Source organism: Equus quagga, chromosome 9 (genome assembly GCF_021613505.1).
Source record: "Equus quagga isolate Etosha38 chromosome 9, UCLA_HA_Equagga_1.0, whole genome shotgun sequence".
NCBI classification, from domain to species: Eukaryota; Metazoa; Chordata; class Mammalia; order Perissodactyla; family Equidae; genus Equus; species Equus quagga.
Window position 1 is genome coordinate 19109560 of NC_060275.1, and position 23792 is coordinate 19133351.

General features: G+C 39.8%; 1 protein-coding gene across 1 annotated transcript; it reads left to right on the top strand.

The window, feature by feature from the left end:
• Window positions 1-343: 343 nt before the first annotated feature.
• On the top strand, window positions 344-21682 carry NARS1 (asparaginyl-tRNA synthetase 1). Its single transcript, XM_046672039.1, has 15 exons — window positions 344-522; window positions 1561-1643; window positions 3718-3783; window positions 3884-3976; window positions 4064-4153; window positions 5095-5173; window positions 5957-6027; window positions 8064-8150; window positions 9367-9588; window positions 9698-9897; window positions 10315-10450; window positions 17024-17137; window positions 19462-19593; window positions 19900-20031; window positions 20567-21682. Exons 1-15 carry the CDS (start codon window positions 480-482, stop codon window positions 20696-20698), a joined length of 1680 nt encoding a protein of 559 aa, XP_046527995.1. The 5' UTR covers window positions 344-479; the 3' UTR covers window positions 20699-21682.
• The last annotated feature ends 2110 nt before the right edge of the window (window positions 21683-23792 follow it).

Below are 23792 nucleotides of genomic sequence, written 5' to 3' on the forward strand. Positions count from 1 at the left end.
TCATATACTCCAATATATCCTATTGCTTGCCATTTCTATTTGTCACATTTGATGATTACGTTAATTCCACCAGCATTTCGGCATCTCGGGATCTGGACAGATATCCTTGGTCTGGTTTCCAAGAGGGCCCTGGCGCGTCTACAGCTTGGGGCGGAATTGGAAGATTCAGCCCAGAATGTTAGGAAGGTAGAGACCAAAGGGAGCGGGAATCTCCCGGTCCTGGGAGTCCCAGGCAAGCGGCACCCCGGAATCCTGGGGGGCAGGTTACGGCGCCGGACCGGAAGTTACCTCTGCCCGGACTAAACATGGCGGCTGTAGCGACGCTCGCGCACGGCGTGTATCCTCCGGTAACCAATGGTGCCGCGACGCTCGGGTGACTCCCTAGGGCGATCTATGCGCGACGTTGTATGATGCAACTTCTGAGTCTAGGAAGTCGCTGGAGCACGTTGGGGTGACGAGGCGGCGGCGTTTTGCAGACGATGTCCTTGGAGGTGACCAGGGCGACCGCCGGGATGGTTCTAGGTGAGTGAGGCTTGGGGTCCACAGGTGTGTAAGTGGCGCGTGCTCCTGCCTGGACTAGGAACCTCGTTCTGGTTGAACGCAGCGCTTGTGGGTGCCTGGCCCGGAGTGGGCGCTCCACCACTGCTAATATGCAGAACCATGGGAGGGAGAGGGGAAGGGAGGGACCTGGATCACGCTGGGCCCGGACTCCCCTCGAGCGCCGCGGGTCCCAGGGCTGGGATGGCGGCAGCTCCAGGCCCTGCCCCGCTGCGAAAAATCCCGTGATTCAGCTGAGACTTGGGCACTGTCAGACGTCAGGGTAGCCCCCAAATCTGTAACTCTCCAAAGTGATCGTTAGGAAAGGATTTTAGAATTCTAATTCTTTTTCGCACATTCTCGTTTATATTGAGATTTCCTGGGAGACCTTACGGTCGAAAAGGGGAAAAGGGAGACCTGGATGGATGTCACTGTTCAGACTTACTAGTTGTGAGGCTTTCTGCAGTTTGTTTAACCTCAGAGCTTCAGTTTCCGTTCAAGACCAGAGGAAACTGGCATTTATTTGACATCTGTGCACTGGCACTGGGGTATCCCATTTGTATGTCTAGTTTTATTTTGTCCTCATTACAGCCCTTCAAGATGGGTATTGTCTTCCTCATTTTATAGACAAAGAAATAAGCTCAGAAAAGTTAAGCGAATTCGCCTGGGTCATCCTGGCTTTTAAGGTAGGACATCCAAGATTCCAGTCTGGTCTGGCCAACCTCAAAGCCCTTCTTTATTGTTGGGGACTCAAGTAGATAGAAGCAATATTACAAATTAAAATGATCCAAGTTTATTTTGAGAAGCTAAATTTGTAACTAATATGTTTTTATGAGATGAATGTCACTGAAATATGGGAGTGGGAAAATAATTTTGATATAATTTATTTTGGACTGTGGTGATTTCTTACTGATCAGGTGCTTGGTCTGTTTACAAAGGTAAAGAACTGGATAAAGTAGTTGCTGTATGAGGTGACTGACAGTTATTGGCCAAATGAGTGACTTATTCTCATTTTGTAAATAGCGGAGCTGTATGTCTCGGATCGAGAGGGAAATGATGCTACAGGCGATGGAACCAAGGAAAAACCTTTTAAAACAGGTCTAAAGGTACTGTCTCTTCTCATTAGGAAAACGACTTTGCATTTATTAATGACTTATGTCGATTATTCTGTGATGTGGCAGTAATTTTATTTCAAGCACTAGGATTTGAAGAGATTTTTCAGAGGTGGGGAAGTAAGGAATGTACACGGAGATATAGCTTTAAGAGTATTGGACGATCTAAGTCTAAACTTATTTGAACCTTTTAAAAAGTTGTCATCTTTTCTTCGTTATCATGGGGCCCTGCATCTTGGGATTTTTCTCTCCAGTGAGTTAGATGGCCAGTTTTTCAATTCTTGTAGAAATAAAAATCAGCTTCTCTCAGTCACGCTGAGCTCATGCCCACGTTTCTTTTAAACCAACTCCCAAGAGGCCTCTCGGAGAATTTACCACTAGCATCCAGGTGTGATCCTGAGCCTTGAGCCTCAAAGATTTGATTAATATCAGTACCCCAAGAACGGGCCCATTTCTCAGAGCAGGTGCTCAATAACTCATGAGTCTGGAGCTTGAAGCCAGAATGCGAATTTATTCATGTACTGTTATTTCTCAGGCCCTAGAATCCTCAAATGAGTTTACCACATTCTCTCTAAGCAGACTTAGATGGAAAGCCAAATACAGGTCCGAGGGGTTCTTTGAGAACATCAACTCAGAACATGAGTGTTAGGTAACTGATTGTGTCGGGTTAGGGTGTGGGCCCAGACATCGCTCTTAAAGTAGCCATGGGCTTGCCTTTTGCCTGCAGTGGCTACAGCTGCCACGTAAGGAGGATGGTGAAAGCGCCCTACTTTGACGGCACCAGGAAAAGAACTGCCCTGACACTCGTTTTTCTGTGTTTCCATGCCTGGCCGGTCCCCCTTTTTGTTAGCTGTGGTACAACATTTATTTAGGTTATAATCAAGTGTTCCTGTCCCGGGAGCATTCTCTCCTCTTTTAGGTCATTCTTAGAGTTATGCTTTGGTGTATGGGTTACACGTGGGTCTTACTTTTTAACCCTTCCAGGGAAGTCTTTCTCTCATTGTGAGTTGCTGGGGTGATTCCTGTGACTCTCCAAAACTGACAACGATGTTTAGGTGAATGTTTGCGGAATGTCGCTGTTAGCAGAAGTGTTCCATTCTGATTTAGGGAATTACAGTTTGGGTATTTCAATTTCATATATATAATATAAAAGGAGGGCTCAGTAGAGAGTGTCAGGTAGTAAATTAATTCCTAATGATTTACAAACATCTCTGCAAAGTCTAATTGTTAAAAAGATGAATTCTCTTGGATATGTGTAAAAGATCCAAGCTCCTTCCTCTTCTGCATCAATTGCTGAGTGGGGACTAGTGTTAAAACAAGATGAAAAGTATTTTTCTGGTCTGGAAACTAGACCTTTTAGAAAAGGTCAGTTTTTGCAAGCTTCAGATCTTAATGACTGGAGAGAGTAATTTGTTACATTTCTTGATTGACTTGATCACTTGGGAAAAAATTTGAAGGAATATTTGAAGCAGTTAGTGAAACATCCATCTCTTACATACTTCCAACTATCTATTTTTTAAAAAAAAGAATGCAAACTATGAAATGTTAAATGCCACAGCAATACCTGAAGTGTCCCAGTGTTAGTGAAAAGAGGTATTCTGCGTACGGGAATTTTTCAAATTAAATGAAGCTTAGCTTTTTGTGTTCTTAACATTATTTTGTTGAAAGTTTGAAAAACATCTTCCTTGGTTTCTTAGTGGGGATTAACCATTTAGATGTGATCTGCAATTGGCTTTTGCTGTTAACGGCCAGCATACCTCCTGCTGGTCCCTACAGCCACTGAAAATCTGTTGCTTCTAGTCTGCTTATATGGAAAACTATACTGTGTAACCGAACTTGCTGGAATTGTTTGCGAAAGGACCTGAGGGCTTCTACTTTAAGCAAAATAGTACGTTTAACCATTCATTTTATCAACGTCGACGTTTGGCTATAGGGGTCATTCTGCTTTCTTCCTGGCTCTTGATTATGTTCTAGATGATTGAAGTTGCCTCATAATTAAAGTGTTATTTTTTATTTCTAATATTCTACAGTGCTAAAGAAATTTTCTTTTTCTCCCTCCCCACCCAAGGCTTTGATGACAGTAGGCAAAGAACCGTTTCCTACCATTTATGTAGATTCACAAAAAGAAAATGAGGTAAGGTGAACCAAAAACTTTACAGATTTATATTTTGTGAATGAATGTTCATCAGAACATAGAGGTCTTGAAAAAATTAAATATCTGTTTTTCTCTCTAGAGGTGGGATGTTATTTCTAAATCACAGATGAAGAACATTAGAAAAATTTGGCATAGGGAACAAATGAAGAGTGAATCCCGGGAAAAGAAAGAGGTGAACAATGAATTTGCCACTGTGAACAATTTTAAAGTCAGAACACGAGAAAACCATGTTAACAAATTGCTTTATTATCAAAATTAGGCAGAAGACAATTTGCGAAGAGAAAAGAACCTGGAAGAAGCAAAGAAGATCACCATTAAAAACGATGCGAGTCTTCCAGAGCCGAAATGTGTGAGTGTGACATGTATCATTTCACACGCTGTGGACTTGCCACGTCCCACCGTTATTTCTGTATCTGGGAGGCACACCGCGTGGTTTGTCCCTTTACTTGTTTACTGCTTTCTCTTTAGAAGGGATAAAGAGAAGTAACATTTGAGTTCTGAGGCTGATTCTTTTTGGGGTTCGTTTTATTATAAAGTTTAGTAATTGCGTGTTGAATGAATTCTGTCCCAACTAGAAGCCAGCAGACCTGGGATCCAGGCCTGGCTGTGCTGTGTGGTGTTGGTCAAGTGGTTTCACCCTCTCTAAGCATCTGTTTCCTCCTCAGAAAATGAGGAGGTCAAAATCCATGGTTTTCACGATTTTTTTAAGTCCCTGAAGAGTTTTGTGATTTTAGGAAATTCTGTATTTTTTCTAGAACAGAATGCTGGACTGTGAATGGACATGGTTAGGTTTCGGATAGTTCTTACTGCTGATGAATTGCCGTATTATTCCCGCTTCCTTAGTGATGAAGCTGTTTCCTTGGCTACATCTACCATCCCCTTCCTCTGCTCATCTCCTTTCTCCTTCATCCCCCAAACAACAAGCTCCCTTTGCTAATTCCACTCCCAGCATGTCGGAAGGGACCGCGAGGTCGGGGAGAGGGCTCCGTGTGGACTCCGGTTGTTGCTGTTGTGAATTCATTTATTCATTCATTTCGTACGGCAATATCTGGAATTCTGGGTGTTTCTCATTGCCAGTTTTCCACTAAGAGAAAGAAGACTTAGATTTTTTTTTAACTGCTCCGGTATAGTGACATGTTTTGGTTCCAACCTGCAGTAGAGTGACTCTCTGTAGTTTTGCACCCTTTGAGAATTTTTAACACTTTGCTGCCACCCTTCTAATATTAGTGAAAAAGTGGACATGTGATAAATGACGTGATTGGTCAAATATTATTTATTTCAACTCGACAGGTGAAGATTTGTGCATTAGAAGGATATAGAGGCCAGAGAGTAAAGGTGTTTGGCTGGGTCCACAGGCTGCGCAGGCAAGGTAAATGGCATAGCCCTCCTTTTCTCTGTTTTTAATTTTAAATATCCCTTGTCTTAGATGAAGAAGGACATAAAAACATTTACTTGGGGTTATTTGTGATTTTGGGTGCTGGCTTTTGAAAGGAGATAGTGATTTATATCCTAAATTTGTTCCTATTTAATATGGCTATTAAAAGCTGAAAAACTAGTTAAGTGCTGTTGAACTGTAAGCAGTCACACTGATCAGGAGGTATCCAGTAAATATTTGTCTAATTGAATTTAATTATTTAATGAACAGCAGAGGTTGTATTACAGGAAGTGAGAGCCTCATCCAAAGCTGATTTATAGCAGTAGTGTTGACTTTTATAATTAGTATATTTGCATTCTACTTCTCCCTCAATCCTGATGTTTTGCTTTCTCTTTTTATTATTTTGTTACATGTATTTTATTGTAAGTGGTTATCAAGTCCTTTGTAAAAAGAACTGGGCATAAATAAGAAAAAGAGTGATTCTGTGCGACTGTGCTTATGCACCTCCCACTGTGTGCACAGGACCATGGTAGGCGTCGTGGGGGAGTCAGCGGTGAGCAAGACCTAATGCCTCATCCCCTGGTGCTTCCTGTCTTACTTTCCCATTATCATGTGGATCGTGAGCATCACTTAGGATTTGAAAGTACAATGAAGAAGATAAACTGCTTTAGAAATACGGAATAGTAATGTTACCAGTGGACACTTCGGGGAAGGGGGCCATGGGAGGTTTAAGTGCCTTGAGAACCATCTGACTAAATTTCTTTTTCTCATTTTTAGGAAAGAATTTAATGTTTTTGGTGCTGCGGGATGGTACAGGGTATCTTCAGTGTGTCTTGTCAGATGATTTGGTAAATATTTTCTCTTATTTGTGGCTGAAAATTAGATTTTTTTCAGCATGTTCCTTTATTGTTAGTTTTGGGAATTTTGGGATCTGTATATGTATTTTAAGCCAGCCCTAGTGGTCTAGGGATTAAGATTTGGTGCTCTCACCACCATAGCCAGGGTTCGTTTCCCTGTCGGGGAACCGCACCACCCATCTGTCAGTTGTCATTCTGTGGTGGCTGCATGTTGCTGCAATGCTGAAAGCTATGCTGCTGGGATTTCAAATACCAGCAGGGTCTCTCGTGGTGGGCGGGATTCAGCAGAGCTACCAAACTAAGACACACTAGGAAGAAGGACCTGGCCAGCCACTTGTGAAAAAATTGGCCGTGAAAACCCTATGAATAATAGTGGAGCACTGCCTGATAAAACCCCAGAAGGTGAGAGGATGGTGCAAAAAGACTGGACAGGGTTCCGCTCTGCTGTCCACGGATAGGTGTGCAATACCTATTAACACAACTCCTAAATATCTAGTCGCTGGGAGTCGGAATCCTGTCACTGGCACTAACGACAACAGTATGTATTTTAAACTGTTATGGAAAACATGAAAAATGGAAGAGAATAAGAATCCTTGTGTGCTTGTCACCCAGCTTCAGTAATGCCTTAGGCAGTTTAGACTGCTATAACAAAGTACCAGAGACTGGCGGCTTATAAACAACGAATTTCTTTCTCACAGTTCTGGAGGAAGGACGTGTGAGGTCAGGGTGTCAGCATGGTCGAGTTCTAGTGAGCGCCCTCTTCCAGGCTGTATCCTCACACAGCACAGAGCAGAGAGGGAAGCAAGCTCTCTGTGTGACTCTTATAAGGGCACTAATCCCATTCATGAGGGCTCCACCCTCATGATCTCACTGAATCCTAATTATCTCCCAAAGGCCTCAGCTCCTAATACTATCACATCAGAGGGTAGGGGGGGACACAAATATTAAGGCCATAACAAGTAACAACTAATATGTGGCCAATTCTCATTTACTGCTCCCCTCTCTTACCCTCCAGACTTTCATATAAATATACTTGCATATGCATCTCCAAGAAAAAATGTTTTTAATATAACCTCACTACCATTATCACACACCCCCCCCCAAAGTTAACACAACTTCTGAATATCTAGTCAAATTCTCCCAATAGATGCATGATGTCTTTTTATAGTTGGTTAGTTTGAATGAGGACCCAAACAAGATCTACATGTTCCATTTAGGTGAAGTATCTCTGAAATCTCTTTGAATCTATAACACTTCTCCCTTTTTGGTCTCCCTCTCTTTGCCATTTATTTGTTGGAAAAAACCTAGTCTTCTGTCCTGTGGAGCGTCTCACACTCTAGATTTGGTTGATTGCCTCCTGTAGTGTCATTTAACATGTCCTGTTTTCTCTGTATGTCTTAGAAGCTGGAGGTTGGGTCTGATCAGGTTTTTTTTTTTTGCACAACTACGTTGTGGGCAAAGCTGTGTTCTTCCATCTGCGTCTCGTCATGAAGCACATGATGTCCACTTGTCTTTCTATGATTAGTGGGTTCAGGTGTTGATAGCCTGATCCCTACATTATAAAGTTCCCCATCACTTTTCTTCTAATGATTTTATCAAGTATTGATGATCATAGCTTAGATGGGCTCTGTGTGTTGTTTTAGCAGTCTGAATTTTTTTTTTTTTTTGAGGAAGATTAGCCCTGAGCTAACTATTGCCAATCTTCCTCTTTTTGCTGAGGAAGACTGGCCCTGAGCCAACATCCGTGCCCATCTTCCTCTACTTTATATGTGGGACGCCTACCACAGCATAGCTTGTCAAGCTGTGCCATGTCCGCACCCGGGATCCGAACCAGCAAACCCTGTGCCGCCAAAGTGGAACATGTGAACTTAACTGCTGCACCAGCAGGCCAGCCCCAGCAGTCTGAATTTTAAAGAAAAGAAAAATGAACTTTCCAGATATCTTTAAGAGATGTGAGCTAGTGTCATTTATGCATATGTATGTATGTAATATTCACATAACTAAATTAGAACTTGATCTTTTTGTAGTGTCAGTGTTACAATGGAGTAGTCTTGTCCACCGAGAGTAGTGTTGCAGTGTATGGAATGCTAAAGCTTACCCCAAAGGGCAAGCAGGTGAGTGGATTGAGTTCCTCTCTGGGCGAATAGATGTTTGTTTGTTTTCCAAGGTCTTTATTTGTACTTTTGGTATTTGGCATATAAATATGCAAATGTGATGCACTTGCTAAATTTGGTATGCCTTTTCCTTTTCCAGTGAAATATATACACTGTGCAGATCATATGATGTAACAAACTCAGGGATTTCAAACCTTATAGAATGTCTGAATAATCCTCATGGTCTATGATGTAGCTGCTTTGCTCTGGGTGTGTGAATAATTTTTCAACTAAGTGGAAGTAAAAACTTAACAATCTACCCAAAAAATTTCAGGAAAGAACAATAATCTAAATCTGAAACTTTCTAAATAGAGTTTGAAAGCCTCTTTTTAAAAAAAGTTAAATATAGCTCTGATATTCAGACAGTTGTTTGTTCCCCAACAGACACATAACCTATACCAGTTATAGTTACTTGATGGTAATTATTGTTCAAATAACTACTGTGGTTCTGTTTGTTGGCTAGGAAAGAAAAAGAGACAAATGTGACACATTAACCACCAGAGGGAACCCCTAGAATCTACCTAATAGACTAGAACTATTGATAAAAGAGAGTTTCCCAGGATTCATCTAAGAGAACCTGTATTAAGAATGAATATCTGAGTCAAGTTCATGGAATTTTCCTTGCAAGTAATGTGACTGCAAAATGGAGTGGTTGTCATGATGTTACTTGCTGTCCAGTGTTTAGCATCAGGATAATTATATATTCCATGATATATGGCTTCTAAAATGAATTGCTTTTAATAGGATTATTAGGGAGAATTCCATTTCATACTATATATCTGTTCCAAAGAGTAATAGCTTTTAGTAAAACCTTTGTATTTAAGGAGTTTTTCAGCGTGGGTAATAGTGTTATTTTAAATTATTGGGCAAAGGCTAGAAAGATATACCAAAATGTTAACAGTAGTTAGTAGTTACTGTGAGTTATAGCTTATTTTATTTTCTAGTTTGTGCTTTTCTATTTTTAAAAAATTGTGTGTGTGTATATTAACTCTGAAAGAAATATTAAATATATGAACATAAAAATGAATTACTGGGTCTTTGTTTTTAGAAGGGTAGGCTAATAATGACGAGGTTCTTAGAAGTATCAGCTTACCCAAAATTTTGACGTAAATTAAAATCTTTAATAATGTTAATTTTTTGTTTCCTTCTCCCTCCCACCCTCTTTTTAAAAATTTAGGCTCCTGGGGGCCATGAGCTGAGTTGTGACTTCTGGGAGCTGATCGGGTTGGCCCCTGCTGGAGGAGCTGATAACTTGATCAACGAAGAGTCTGACGTTGATGTCCAGCTCAACAACAGACACATGATGATCCGGGGAGAAAACATGTCCAAAATCCTAAAAGCACGTTGCATCGTCACCAGGTGCTTTAGAGATCACTTCTTTGACAGGGGGTACTGCGAGGTAAGCGCATGGTCATCACCTTTTGCAAGTGGTATCTTTTCCTATTTTTAGATCTGAATAGCGGTGCTCACGATAGGCCTTTATTTACTCCTTCTTTCCATTTGAACAGGTAACTCCTCCAACATTAGTACAGACACAGGTTGAAGGTGGTGCCACGCTCTTCAAGCTTAACTATTTTGGAGAAGAGGCATTTTTGACTCAGTCTTCTCAGTTGTACCTGGAGACCTGCATTCCAGCTCTGGGAGATGTTTTTTGTATTGCACAGTCATACAGGGCAGAACAGTCCAGAACGCGAAGGCACCTGGCTGAGTATGGAATTGTCTTTTTATTTTAATTGAAAACTTTTTTTTTTTTAAGAAAATTTGTTTAGAGAAGCAATCTTTATGTAGGCAAATGATGTCTATGTAATTGTGATCTATTAAGAGTATACATGAAGGGCAGTTGAATAAATTAATGGAAACCATGTATGAAGTTTTGCCTCTTAGGCCATGGATCTAAGGTCTGTCCTTTCCCTTTGCCTTGACCCTTTGTGTGTTACGGAATAAACAAGAAGCCACTATTCAAGGGGGAGGGTAGAGGGTGGCCCAAAACTAGTTTGCAGAGTTGAGCATTGGTTAGCAGGGTTGAAAGTTTGCCTTTCTGGACAGTTTCCCGATGTTAAATCCTTGCTTGAGAGAAATACAGCAGAGGAGAAGAGCCGCTCCGAGCTAGTGTCTTGTTCTTCAGGTACAGTCACGTGGAAGCAGAGTGCCCCTTCCTGACCTTTGAGGAGCTGCTGAACCGATTGGAGGACTTGGTTTGTGACGTGGTAGACAGAGTCTTGAAATCTCCTGCAGCAAGCATAGTGTATGACCTCAACCCGGTGGGTCTAGTGTTTTATGGAAATACAAAATCGTGATTCTGTTTTGGGAGGCAATGAAGTCTTTTTTTTTTTTTAATTATTTTTTTTATTGAGTTATTGATAGGTTACAATCTTGTGAAATTTCAGTTGTACATTAATGTTTGTCAGTCATGTTGCAGGTGCACCACTTCACCCTTTGTGCCCACCCCCCACCCCACCTTTCCCCTGGTAGCCACTAAACTGTTCTTGGTCCATAGTTTTAAATTCCTCATATGAGTGGAGTCATACACAGATTATCTTTCTCTCGCTGGCTTATTTCACTTAACATAATTCTCTCAAGGTCCATCCATGTTATTGCAAATGGAATGATTTTGTTCTGTTTTGCAGCTGAGTAGTATTCCATTGTATATATGTACCACATCTTCTTTATCCATTCGTCTGTTGCTGGACACTTAGGTTGCTTCCACGTCTTGGCTATTGTAAGCAGTGCTGCAATAAACATTGGGGTGCACAGGACTTTTGGGATTGCTGACTTCAGGCTCTTTGGATAAATACCCAGTAGTGGGATGGCTGGATCGTATGGTAGTTCTATTTTTAGTTTTTTGAGGAATCTCCATACTGTTTTCCATAGTGGCTGCACCAGTTTGCATTCCCACCAGCAGTGTATGAGGGTTCCTTTTTCTCCGCAACCTCTCCAACATTTGTTGCTATTAGTTTTAGATATTTTTGTCATTCTAACGGGTGTAAGGTGATATCTTAGTGTAGTTTTGATTTGCATTTCCCTGATGATCAGCGATGATGAGCATCTTTTCATGTGCCTATTGGCCATCAGTATATCTTCTTTGGAGAAATGTCTGTTCATGTCTCCAGCCCATTTTTTTATTGGGTGGTTTGATGTTTTGTGGTTGAGTTGCGAGAGTTCTTTATATATTAAGGATATTAAGCCTTTGTCAGATATATGACTTGCAAATATTTTTTCCCAGTTAGTGGGTTGTTTTTTTGTTTCAATCCTGTTTTCATTTGCCTTGAAGAAGCTCTTTAATCTGATGAGGTCCCATTTGTTTATTCTTTCTATTGTTTCCCTTCTCTGAGAAGGCATGGTGTCCGAAAAGATCCTTTTAATACTGATGTCAAAGAGTGTACTGCCTACATTTTCTTCCAGAAGCCTTATGGTTTCAGGTCTCACCTTTAGGTCTTTAATCCATTTTGAGTTTATTTTGGTGAATGGTGAAAAAGAATGGTCAATTTTCATTCTTTTACATGTGGCTTTCCAGTTTTCCCAGCACCATTTGTTGAAAAGACTTTCTTTTCTCCATTTTATGCCCTCAGCTCCTTTGTCAAAGATAAGCTGTCCATAGATGTGTGGTTTTATTTCTGGGCTTTCAATTCTGTTCCATTGATCTGTCCACCTGTTTTTGTACCAGTACCATGCTGTTTTGATTACTGTAGCTTTGTAGTATGTTTTGAAGTCAGGGATTGTGATGCCTCCCGTTTTGTTCTTTTTTCTCAGGATTGCTTTAGAAATTCGGGGTCTTTTGTTGCCCCATATGAATTTTAGGATTCTTTGTTCTAATTCTGTAAAGAATGTCATTGGGATTCTGATTGGGATGGCATTGAATCTGTAGACTGCTTTAGGTAGAATGGACATTTTAACTATGTTTATTCTTCCAATCCATGTACATGGAATGTCTTTCCATCTCCTTATGTCGTCATCCAATTCTCTCAAAAAAAGGCCTTGTAATTTTCATTATATAGGTCCTTCACTTCCTTAGTTAAATTTACCCCAAGGTATTTTATTCTTTTTGTTGCGATTGTGAATGGTATTGTATTCTTGAGTTCTTTTTCTGTTGGTTCATTACTGGAGTATAGAAATGCTACTGATTTATGCAAATTTATTTTATACCCTGCAACTTTGCTGTAGTTGTTGATTACTTCTAACAGTTTTCCAATGGATTCTTTGGGGTTTTCTATATATAAGATCATGTCGTCTGCAAACAGCGAGAGTTTCACTTCTTCCCTCCCTATTTGGATTCCTTTTATTCCTTTTTCTTGCCTGATTGCTCTGGCCAGGACCTCCAGTACTATGTTAAATAAGAGTGGTGATAGAGGGCATCCTTGTCTCGTTCCTGTTTTCAGGGGGATGGGGTTCAGTTTTTGCCCAGTGAGTATGATGTTGGCTATGGGTTTGTCATATATGGCCTTTATTATGTTGAGGTAGTTTCCTTCTATGCCCATTTTGTTCACAGTTTTTATCATAAATGGCTGTTGGATCTTGTCAAATGCCTTCTCTGCATCTATTGAGATGATCATGTGGTTTTTATTCCTCAGTTTGTTGATGTGGTGTATCACGTTGATTGATTTGCGGATGTTGAACCATCCCTGTGTCCCTGGTATGAATCCCACCTGATCCTGATGTATGATTCTTTTGATGAATTGCTGAATTCTGGTTGCCAAAATTTTGTTTAGAATTTTTGCATCTATGTTCATCAGTGATATTGGCCTGTAGTTCTCTTTTTTCGTGGTGTCCTTCTCAGGTTTTGGTATCAACGTGATGTTGGCCTCATAGAATGTGTTAGGAAGTGTTCCATCTTCCCTAATTCTTTGGAATAGCTTGAAAAGGATGGGTATTAAATCCTCTCTAAAAGTTTGGTAGAATTCCCCAGGAAAGCCATCTGGTCCTGGGCTTTTATTCTTTGGGATGTTTTTGATTGCTGTTTAAATCTCTTTCCTTGTGATTGGTCTGTTCAAATTGTCTGCCTCTTCTTGAGTGAGCTTTGGGAGACTGTAGGAGTCCAAGAATTTATCCATTTCCTCTAGGTTATCCATTCTGTTGGCATATAGTTTTTTGTAGTATTCTCTTATAATCTGCTGTATTTCTGCAGAGTCTGTTGTTATTTCTCCTCGCTCATTTCTGATTTTGTTTATTTGAGCTTTCTCCCTTTTTTTCTTTGTAAGTCTGGCTAGTGGTTTGTCAATTTTATTTATCTTCTCAAAAAACCAGCTCTTTGTCTCATTGATCCTTTCTACTGCCTTTTTCGTTTCAATAGTATTTATTTCTGCTCTGATTTTTATTATTTCTCTCCTTCTGCTGACTTTGGGCTTCATTTGTTCTTTTTTCTCTAGTTCAGTTAGGTGTGCTTTAAGGTTGCTTATTTGGGATTTTTCTTGTTTGTTAAGATGTGCCTGTATTGCGATGAATTTTCCTCTTAATACAGCTTTTGCTGTATCCCATATGAGTTGGTATGGCATGCTATCATTTTCATTTGTTTCCAGGTATTTTTTTATTTCTTCTTTAATTTCTTCAATGATCCATTGCTTGTTCAGTAGTGTGTTGTTTAGTCTCCACATCTTTGTGCCTTTCTCAGCTTTTTTCTTGTAATTAATTTCTAGCCTTATAGCACTATGATCTGAGAAGATGCTTGTTATTATTTCAATTTTTTTAAATTTGTAGAGGCTTGCCTTGTTTCCCAACATATGGTCTATCCTAGAGAATGTTCCATGTGCACTTGAGAAGAATGTGTGTTCAGCTCCTTCAGGGTGGAGTGATCTATATATGTCTATTAAGTCCAATTGTTTTAGTTTTTCATTCAGCTCCACTATTTCCTTGTTGATTTTCTGTCTGGATGATCTGTCCATTGATGTGAGTGGGGTGTTGAGGTCCCCTACTATTATTGTGTTGTTTTTAACATCTTCCTTTAGGTCTGTTAATAGTTGCTTTATGAATCTTGGTGCTCCTGTGTTGGGTGCATAGATATTTATAAGCGTTATTTCTTCTTGATGAAGTGTCCCTTTGATCATTATATATTGTCCCTCTGTGTCTCTCTTTACCTGTCTTATTTTGAAATCCACTTGGTCTGATATGAGAATTGCAACACCTGCCTTTTTTTCCTTGCTATTTGCTTGAAGTATTGTCCTCCACCCCTTCACCCTGAGTCTGTGTTTGTCCTTGGGACTGAGGTGTGTTTCCTGGAGGCAACAAATTGTTGGATCTTGTTCTTTAATCCATTTTGCCACTCTGTGTCTTTTTATTGGAGAGTTCAATCCGTTCACATTGAGAGTGATTATTGATGCATGTGGACTTAATGCTGTCAATCTGTCGCTCATTATCTTGTTTTCCTGTGTTTCTTTTCCTGTGTGCTTTAGACTATCCATTTAATACTGCAATTTCTTATGCTGGGTTTGTTAGATTTTTCCTTATCTATGATTTGTGACTCTGTTCTGTACTTTATTTTAGTGTCTACCTTGAAGTTTGTATTTAGAATCTCGTGTATAATATAGTCTATTCTCTGGTGGTCTCTTACTTACTCGACCAATACTGATTTAGACCCTTTGCTCTTCCCCTCCTAAATAATTATTTTCATTTTTTATTCCAACTCGTCTTATTAATTTGTAGTTAGAGTGCTAAGATCGTCCTTGTTTTGGTAGTTTCCTTATTTTTACCCTAATGCTATAGTTGAATATTTGCTATCCTGTTCTGGTTCTATCCATCGGTCTCCCTAGTCTGTGGATTGTGTCCCCTTTCTCCCTTTTTTCTTTTTTCAGGTATGAGAGCCTTCTTGAGGATTTCTTGTAATGGAGGGCTTTTAGTTACAAATTCCCTTAACTTTTGTTTGTCTGGAAAAGATTTAATTTCTCCCTCATATCTGAAGGAAATTCTTGCTGGATAGAGTATGCTTGGCTGAAGGTTTTTATCCTTTAAAGCTTTGAATATATCACTCCATTCTCTCCTAGCTTGTAGGGTTTCTGTAGAGAAATCCACTGACAGTCTGATAGGGGCTCCTTTATAGGTTATTCTCTTTTTTTTCCTTACTTCCCTGAGTATTCTTTCCTTATCATTCCTATTTGCCAACTTTACTATTATGTGCCTTGCGGTGGGTCTTTTTACATTGACAAATCTAGGAGATCTAAAACCCTCCTCTACACACATTTCTCCGTTGATCCATAGATTTGGGAAGTTCTCTTCAATAATTTCGTTAAGCACCCTTTCTGCTCCATTTTCCTTTTCCATATTCTCGGGAATTCCTATGATCCTTATGTTCTTACTCCTCATTGAATCCATTATCTCTCGGAGATTTTCCTCATTTTTTTTAATTCTTAGTTCTCTTTCTTCCTCTGTCTGGCGCCATTCAGCCTGTCTGTCCTCGATTATGCTGATTTGCTCCTCTATATTGTCTACACGGGCATTCAGGGAATCCGTATTCTGTTTTATCTGGTCCATTGTGTTTTTCATCTCAAGTAATTCTGTTTGATTCTTCTTTATGATTTCAATCTCTTTTGTGAAGTAACTCCAGAACTCGGCTTGTTTCTCTATCTTTCTCTCTACCTCATTGAGTTTTTTGATTATAGCTGCTCTGAATTCATTATCACTTAGTTTACCTAATTCCAAGTCCTCAGGACTTAATTCTGTGTTTTTATTGTTTTCCTTCTGGTCTGGGGCTTTTATAAATTGCTGGATGGTAGAGGAGCGGTTTTTTCTCGTGGTGGTAGAATTCAGTTGCGGTTACAGCCTGTCGCCACTAGATGGGGGTCGAGAGCGGCGTGTTAGCTCTCCGCCTTTGGGCAAGATGGCTGCGCCCACTGGCTTTGTTAGGGGGGAGGGGCTGTTACTCACCCGCGCCGGTCTGGGTTCAGATCCGTTCTGTTCTCTGGTCTCCCAAGGCCCTTGATTTATGGGGTCCCCGTGGAAGGAAGCTTTCCCCCGTCAGTGGGTCTCCACTGAATCAGCGCCAGGAGTCCTGGATGATCCCCCGGTCGCGCGGCCCCTCCCCCGCTCCTTCCCGACCTGCGCCGCAGCGATTGCAGACTCTAGGGGAGGCAGCGATGTTCTCTCCTACCATTCCGGTGCCTCCGAAGGTATAAAGCTAGGTTTATGATCTCCTCCTTCTTGGTATTGTAGGTGTCTAACAAGCTGGCATTATGTTTATTTTCTGAAATTCAGTTCTTCCAATCTTTTGTTGTATTTTGGAGGGGAGAGAATCCCGGGTCAGCTCACCCCGCCATTTTGCTCCGCCCTTTTTGGCAATGAAGTCTTCACCCTCAGTTTTTGTAGATGCGATAGGTCAGTGAGCTTTGAAATAAGTGACAAGTGTACGTATATATTTTGAGATATAATAACATTATATTAGTTTCAGGTGTACAACATAATGATTTGATACATATTTATATTGCAAAATGATCACCACAGTAAGTCTAGTTAACATCCAACACCACACATAGTTACAATTTTTTTCTTGTGATGCAGCCTTTTAAGATCTACTCTCTTAGCAACTTTCAAATTTACAGTACAGTATTAACTATAGTCACCATGCTGTACATTACATCCCCATGACTTAATTTTATAACTGGCATTTTGTGCCTTTTGACCACTTTGCCCATTTCTGGGCTATTATTTTGAAGAATAAAATTTGATACTAGTCATTGCTTATATTTCATAATATTTTAACTTACGTAGGAGGAGATTCATATATGTTTTCCATTTCCACATTGTTTTCCAGTCTGAAATAATGTTTTACAGTAATAGTAAATAGTTTCTCTTAAAATGAGAATTTTAGTGTAAATGGTTTCTTTATTTACAGTTTTTCCTTTCTACTGTAGAACTTCAAGCCCCCCAAACGGCCTTTCAAACGGATGAACTATTCAGATGCTATTGTGTGGCTAAAAGAACACAACATAAAGAAAGAAGATGGAACTTTCTATGAATTCGGAGAGGTATGTATTCCTTTCTAATCATTGTTTCTAAGGTGACATTAACTAGTAATGGAGAAAGCACCTTCTTGTCAAGTAAATAACAGAACCTTCTTCTTGGGGTCATCTGAGGATTCATTGAGTTAATAGACATAGAGTAAGCCTTGGAACAGTGCCTCTTCTGTAGTGTTCAATAAATATTAGCAAGTTCTTAGCCTTCACATCTCATCCTTTGTCTCTTTCTTCTTCTTCCATGATTAATCCATGGTCTTGATTTGGAAGCTCTAGTTGTAATTCTCTAGGATGGCAGGATGCTTCAGAAAGTTGTGAGCTTTGGAATTACAGGCAAAATATTGGTATGTGTATATATTTGTTTTGTTTTTCTGGAGAAAGTATCTGGCTTTTCCAAAAAGGGTTCCTCCCCAAAAATCAGTGAATTAAAACTCCTTCATGTGGAGGAGATTCAAAGAAGATAGCCATTGGTTAAAAGGAAAAACCAAGAGAGGAGACCTTGATGGGGAAGGTGGCTGGTCCCCTAGTAAACTGAGCATGTGTGTGTTGTGCCTGGGATCAAACTCCTGGCATGCATTGGGGGTATAGATTGTTAACTTTATTCTAAGCCCTTTTCCCTGTGCATTTAACCATTCCTCACATAGTATTTGCAAATCTAACTGTTTTACAGATGAAAGGTAACTGCTGCTAACTAGAGTTTTGTTTTGTTTTTAGAAGGAATTTACAGAGAGCACAAACAGTATACTAGATCTATATAAATTACTCTTAGTATTTCCTGAATTCAGTTGATGATGTATAATAACAATTTTGTACTGAAAACTTGAGAACTACTGTTATCTAAGACTTAGCAAAGTAGTATGATTGAGTGGAAAGAATATAAGCTTTGAAGTAAGAAGGCCCCCAGGTGGGCTTAGCTCCCACCTTTGTCCTTATTGCTATATAACTGAAGGCCAGGGACTCCACTCTCTGGTTCCTTATCTCTACCTTGGAGGTAACATCCACTTTGCAAAGTTGTGAGAACTCAATGAGCTAAATGGCCAGCAGGGCGCATGGCGCAGGAAGCCCTCAATGCATGTCAGCATTTACTGTACACTGATGTCATCGCACACACATGAGGACGCTGGGGTAGATATATGGTCTTCAGACTTTGGAATGTGCAGTAAGATCCCTTTTCCTCTGATTAATCTAATGCAGAACTCTAATATGTAAAGTAAATGAAAGCTGAGAGATCAAAGCTCTCCCACTCATCTCCCATTTCCTCTCTGTCCTCTAGAGGGTGCAGGGCTCCTGGGGCTAGAGCTTGAAAACAGCTGTGCCAAGTGACTGCTATGCTCCGTTTCAGTTCTTTTTTTTTTAAGATTTTATTTTTCCTTTTTCTCGCCAAAGCCCCCTGGTACATAGTTGTACATATTTTTTTTAGTTGTGGGTCCTTCTAGTTTTGGCATGTGGGATGCCACCTCAGCATGGCGTGATGAGCACTGCAAGGTCCGCACCCAGGATTTGAACTGGCGAAACCCTGGGCTGCCAAAGCAGAGCGCGCGAGCTTAACCACTCGGCCATGGGGCCAGCCTCATCCGTTTTAGTTCTTACATTAAACAAATCAATGAGTCTTTTCAATTCTCTCAGTCAGTTTTGACTGGGACAAGAGTTTTCAGTTTTAACTTGAATTTATGTGTGGTTTCCTGAAGAGTGTTTTGAGAGAGGAACGGATTTACTTGATTCATCATCATCTAACATTTCTTGGCTAATTATTCCAGGTGTGGGTACACTTACAAATTTGACATTGATTATTTGTCTTATGACTGCGTCTTACCGCCATTGAAGGCACACAGATTGATTATAACAGGAAAGAAGTACAGATAACTGGAGCGTTTAAAGATTGGTATTATTAACAACATGCTCTGAGTGTAGGTCACTGACGTTCTGGGGCATTCACTGATTATCCTGTGCCTTACAGGACTGAGTGGACCATGTTTGCTTCAGAGCTAGATAAAACTAGCCACCGAAAAAAATACCTGAGCAGTATCTAGACACAGTGATAATAGCTTGGGTGGTTATTTTTTGTTTTTCATTCCTCAAGCAGCAAGGCACTTGACAATATACTGTAGAATAGAGGCTGATCTTTTTACAGTTCTTAAAATAACTGCATGTGAGTTTTGTAATACGTTTGCTTTTGAAAGAAATTGTCCCTTATGGCTGAATGTCTGGGTTATGGGTAGGTGTATATTCTCTACTCTGTGGCGTTAATAAGAGGAGGGCTGCTCCTGGGTGAAGAGCTGCTTCTGTCTGGCTGCGTTTCGAGTTGTAAATGTTAATGAAGTCTTGTTTAACCTCAGGATATCCCGGAAGCTCCGGAAAGACTGATGACAGACACCATTAATGAGCCAATCTTGCTATGTCGATTTCCTGTAGAGATCAAGTCCTTCTACATGCAGCGATGTCCTGAGGATTCCCGCCTCACCGAATCTGTCAGTTTGTGATCCAAATAGTATTAGTAATTTTGCTTTTTAAGGGGGTGGGGACTCACTGGAATAAGATATAGCTCATGGCAAATATTTCATTATAAATCTAGAATGATGATATTTGAAGAAGTCTTCTGATTGGGTTTAACATAGCTTGTTAAATTACAGAGTTTGAGTAATGTTTGAATTTTGCATGATCATAGTGCTCCTTTAGCTATTGGAGCTTAATTGTGGCTTTCTTTTAAGCTCTAGAGCAATGCCATGACTAATAGCCTGGTAGTAACTGTGCATTTTATTTCCTCGTTTTTAAAGGTTGACGTGTTGATGCCCAACGTTGGTGAGATTGTGGGAGGCTCGATGCGTATTTGGGATAGTGAGGAAATGCTAGCAGGTTATAAAAGGGAAGGAATTGACCCCACTCCCTATTACTGGTACACAGATCAGGTAAAAACAATTTTTTTTTAACACTTTTTAAAGTTTTTTCATTGTAGTAGTTGTGTATAAATTGAAATTTTTAAAAGGAGAAAATTTAGGGTGGTACTCGGGCATTTGATGAATGACCTGTATTCAGATTCATGGTTATAATAATGTGGCATGTGAACATTGCTAGTTTTGTCGTTGGCCAATTATGTTAACTTCATTTGAAAACCTGTGTAACTGCTGGCCTTGTTCATTGCTACTGAGTTTTTAAAAATTTGTCATTAGATCCTACCAGTATCGAGCGCTATTTTTCATTTTCCTCTGATGAACAGAGGCATTGACTTAAAGTTTGAAATCTCTTCTTCCCAGGGTGGCACTTAATCCCTAGTTTGTTTTTCATACCAAATTATTTCTTCACACGTGGTCCATGAAGGTTTATAGATTAAGGGTTGAATTCTTAACCATGATAAACGAACTCGTTTCACAGTAGATCATTGTAACTGTTTTAGACAATTTAAAGTCAGCATTTATTCCTCTCTCTCCCTCTTTTTTTAAACAGCGAAAATATGGCACATGTCCTCATGGAGGGTATGGCTTGGGCTTGGAGCGATTCTTAACCTGGATCCTGAATAGGTACCACATCCGGGATGTTTGCTTATACCCTCGGTTTGTCCAGCGCTGCACGCCGTAAGGGAGTCCTCCTGAGCCATTAAAAGAATGCGGTTCATGAAAGGAACAGGCCATCTCTTTAAAAAAAACAAAAAGCCCAAATCTTCCCGTTTTTATCCTGCTGGAGTATATTCGTTTCTGTTTTCTCTTTTTGTTTTCTCTTGCTACTACCACAAAAAGTAACAAATCACTTGAATGTCGGGTGACATTGATGTTGTCATTTTAAGAAAAAATATCCACTACAAAGTTTGGGAGAAATATGTGACATATAACACAGCATTTTATCCAATGATAGGTTATAATCTTTGCATCGTTATGTACCATGTATATAATTAAACAGTTTTTAATTATGGTCTAAGACATTCCAGTAACTTAATCTTTATGTCCCTTTAAGTGTAACTGGAATTCTTAATTTATATCACTTTATTGTATCAATGAGTTAAAACAAACATCTTGGGGGACAATTGATGATATGGTGTAGAAATCTGCTAGAATTAGAACAGAGTATAATTCAGCAGTAGATACTGGAGTCAAATGAGGACAGTCTTTTGCATTAGTTACTAATCTTTTCTAAATCTGTACACTGCTTCTAATTCTAAGGCATACGAATTGATATGGAAGAATTTGCAAAAATGGAATTGTTTTAAACAGTCTGAAGTAAGGGCAAATTTTTTCTTTTTGTACTTCAGTGAACAGCATCCTTCCTAGCATTAGTGTAAGCTAAAGAGGCAGAGTGATCTTCCCTCCTTCCTCGTAGTTCCTAAGTAATTAAGAATAAAGAAGTTCCAAAAGAATTTGCAGCTAGAATCTTAATGACAACTGTAGTTGCTGTTTGAGTCACCCCACGCTGTGTCTTCAGATCTAATCTGTGCTACCTTACTAACTCTCAGCAGGCTTATTGAATGACTTCATTTCAGATTTGGTTAATTTCTCCCAAAAATGCATGTCATGTATTCTCAATAGGCTGTATTCCCAGCAATTAATAAAGAGACACACATAAAAACTCTTTGCTGCCTTAATTTTTTTAAAGCTGAACGTCTCTGTCTCCCACTAGTTCGTGTCTTTTGCATTTTTTTATCTTTTTATTTTTTATGATGTGTATATGTGAGATGAGATATTACTAAATTTAGTAGGTATCACTAAAATTACATGGTAATGAAAAAGAAGGATTTTTAAAAATTAGGTGTGGGTTCTAGTTACATCATTTTTGTAATCTTTTTTATGTTATTTTTGAACGCGTTAGATTATGTCCTGTTTTGCAGTTAAGTGAAATGACAGATGGAAATGGGGCATTTGTAGTATACTTAGCCTGTATCTTTAAATAAAAAATACTTGTAAGAATGTGAGTGAGCTCGAATTGGATTCAACTAAGCAATTCATTTGATCAGAATGTAGGTGAAGAGGTGAGACTCAGCTTAAATTTTAATTGTATAAATGGGTCGAGAGTTTTAAATACTGAGCGAGAGCGGTGGGATTAGGTGGGGATTAGGGAGTCGAGGTCGTGGGAACATCAGGCCAACAGCAGCAAACCTCATGCCTGTGGACTTTGTTCCCTTCACTCTGGTCCTTGCTGTAATCCAGGTGTCACAGCTCTATCCCTCATCCCTGCCAAGTGTCCCACTTAGAGACACCCTGTTCTGAGTTGCTGCTCTCATGGAACTCTCCTCTCACTGGACTCTCATCTCAGCTCTTTCCTCCCTGAAACCTGTTCCTGATGTGACTTTTTGAGTTGATTCTCACGCAAAAACTCCCTTCACCTTCGGTACTTGTGTAGGAGACTACTTAAAGTTTTGAAGACAGATGGAAGGCTAATACTGTGGCAATTTAAATGACTTCAATATTAACTTTCGCTTTTTGTAAATGTCCTGCAGCCTTTTCTAACCACCCAGCTTTCCACCTTGTTGCTCAGCTCCCCACACCTGGCTGCCTCTAGGAATTTCTAAACATTTCTTCTTTAGTATATAGAACAGTTCCACTCTGTCAGAAGTAACTTTCCTGCATATTGGGATCACTTGCGGACCTCAAAAATACTAGTGCCCGGGCCTTATCCCAGGCCAGTTGCATCTGAGTATCAGGGAGGGGCCCATGATGTGTTTTAAAAGTATCCCAGGTGAGGCTGTTGCAGAGTGAGGTTGATCATCGCTGAGTACCTCTCTCCTGTTTCTAAATCCAACCTTAAGCCTCTCTCACTGTCACTGTAGGTCCTTACTTAATTATGTCTCATTAATCTCTGTAATTGGAATGGGAACATTGGGGCAAGGCTGAGACTGTCCAATGGCTGCAAAAACACTGCATGTGCTTCCACATAGCTTTCAAGGCATAGCGAGAAATGCTTGAAATTATGATAGCTGCCACCAATGCAGTAGTGTTTTGTGTCAGGCCACACACTATCGTGTGCTTTAATCCTCACAATAATCTCTCCAGTCATTCATATTAGCCCTATTATCCCTGAGATAATGGCTGAGAGAGATTAAGAAATGTGCCTGAAGCTGCACAGTTGTTAAGTGGCAGAATGAAGTTTTAAACCTTAAATCTTGAATTATTTTAAACTTAGTGTATTTCATTCGGCCTTTGTAAGAAAAAAGGAGGGATGTCATGATGTACAAATACTGTAATAGTATTTGGTAATCACTGACCAATTAACTGATTTGGTTTCTTATGCTGAAAAGGTTCCTTCTGCCTCATGGATGTTGCTAACATGGTTAGGTGAAGAACATTATCTTTGAAGAAACATACAGTCTGAAGGACAAAGATGCTGGTTTCTAGAGTCAAAATCAAGTTTGTATTTAATACAATTCAGTACCCCAGCTCAGTGAAATGGAGGTGTTCGAAAGTTTTAGCTTAGTCTTTAGGCATTTACCTCCATGTCGCCAAATAGCATGTTCATATTACTTTATTGATTTTTTAGTTTTAGACATTATCCACTGTTCTTCTATGGAAAAAGGATTTCACTGCTTCTTGTCCCTGCCCCTACCATTCATGTGCACCCTTCTCATCTCCCCAACTTTTCAACTTAGTTGAATCATAACTTGGGTTGGCTGTGTAGTATACTATGATTGCTTTTTCTTTTCTGCCCAACTTTTTATTTTCCCAATAATTATAGTCATCCTATTTTT

Excerpts from the sequence above, each read along its gene's own strand:
- NARS1 (XM_046672039.1), top strand. The coding sequence starts at position 480 with ATGTCCTTGGAGGTGACCAGGGCGACCGCCGGGATGGTTCTAG. Across the intron at positions 3,784-3,883 it reads ATTCACAAAAAGAAAATGAG|AGGTGGGATGTTATTTCTAA; the intron begins GTAAGGTGAACC and ends TTTTCTCTCTAG. Across the intron at positions 3,977-4,063 it reads AATCCCGGGAAAAGAAAGAG|GCAGAAGACAATTTGCGAAG; the intron begins GTGAACAATGAA and ends TATCAAAATTAG.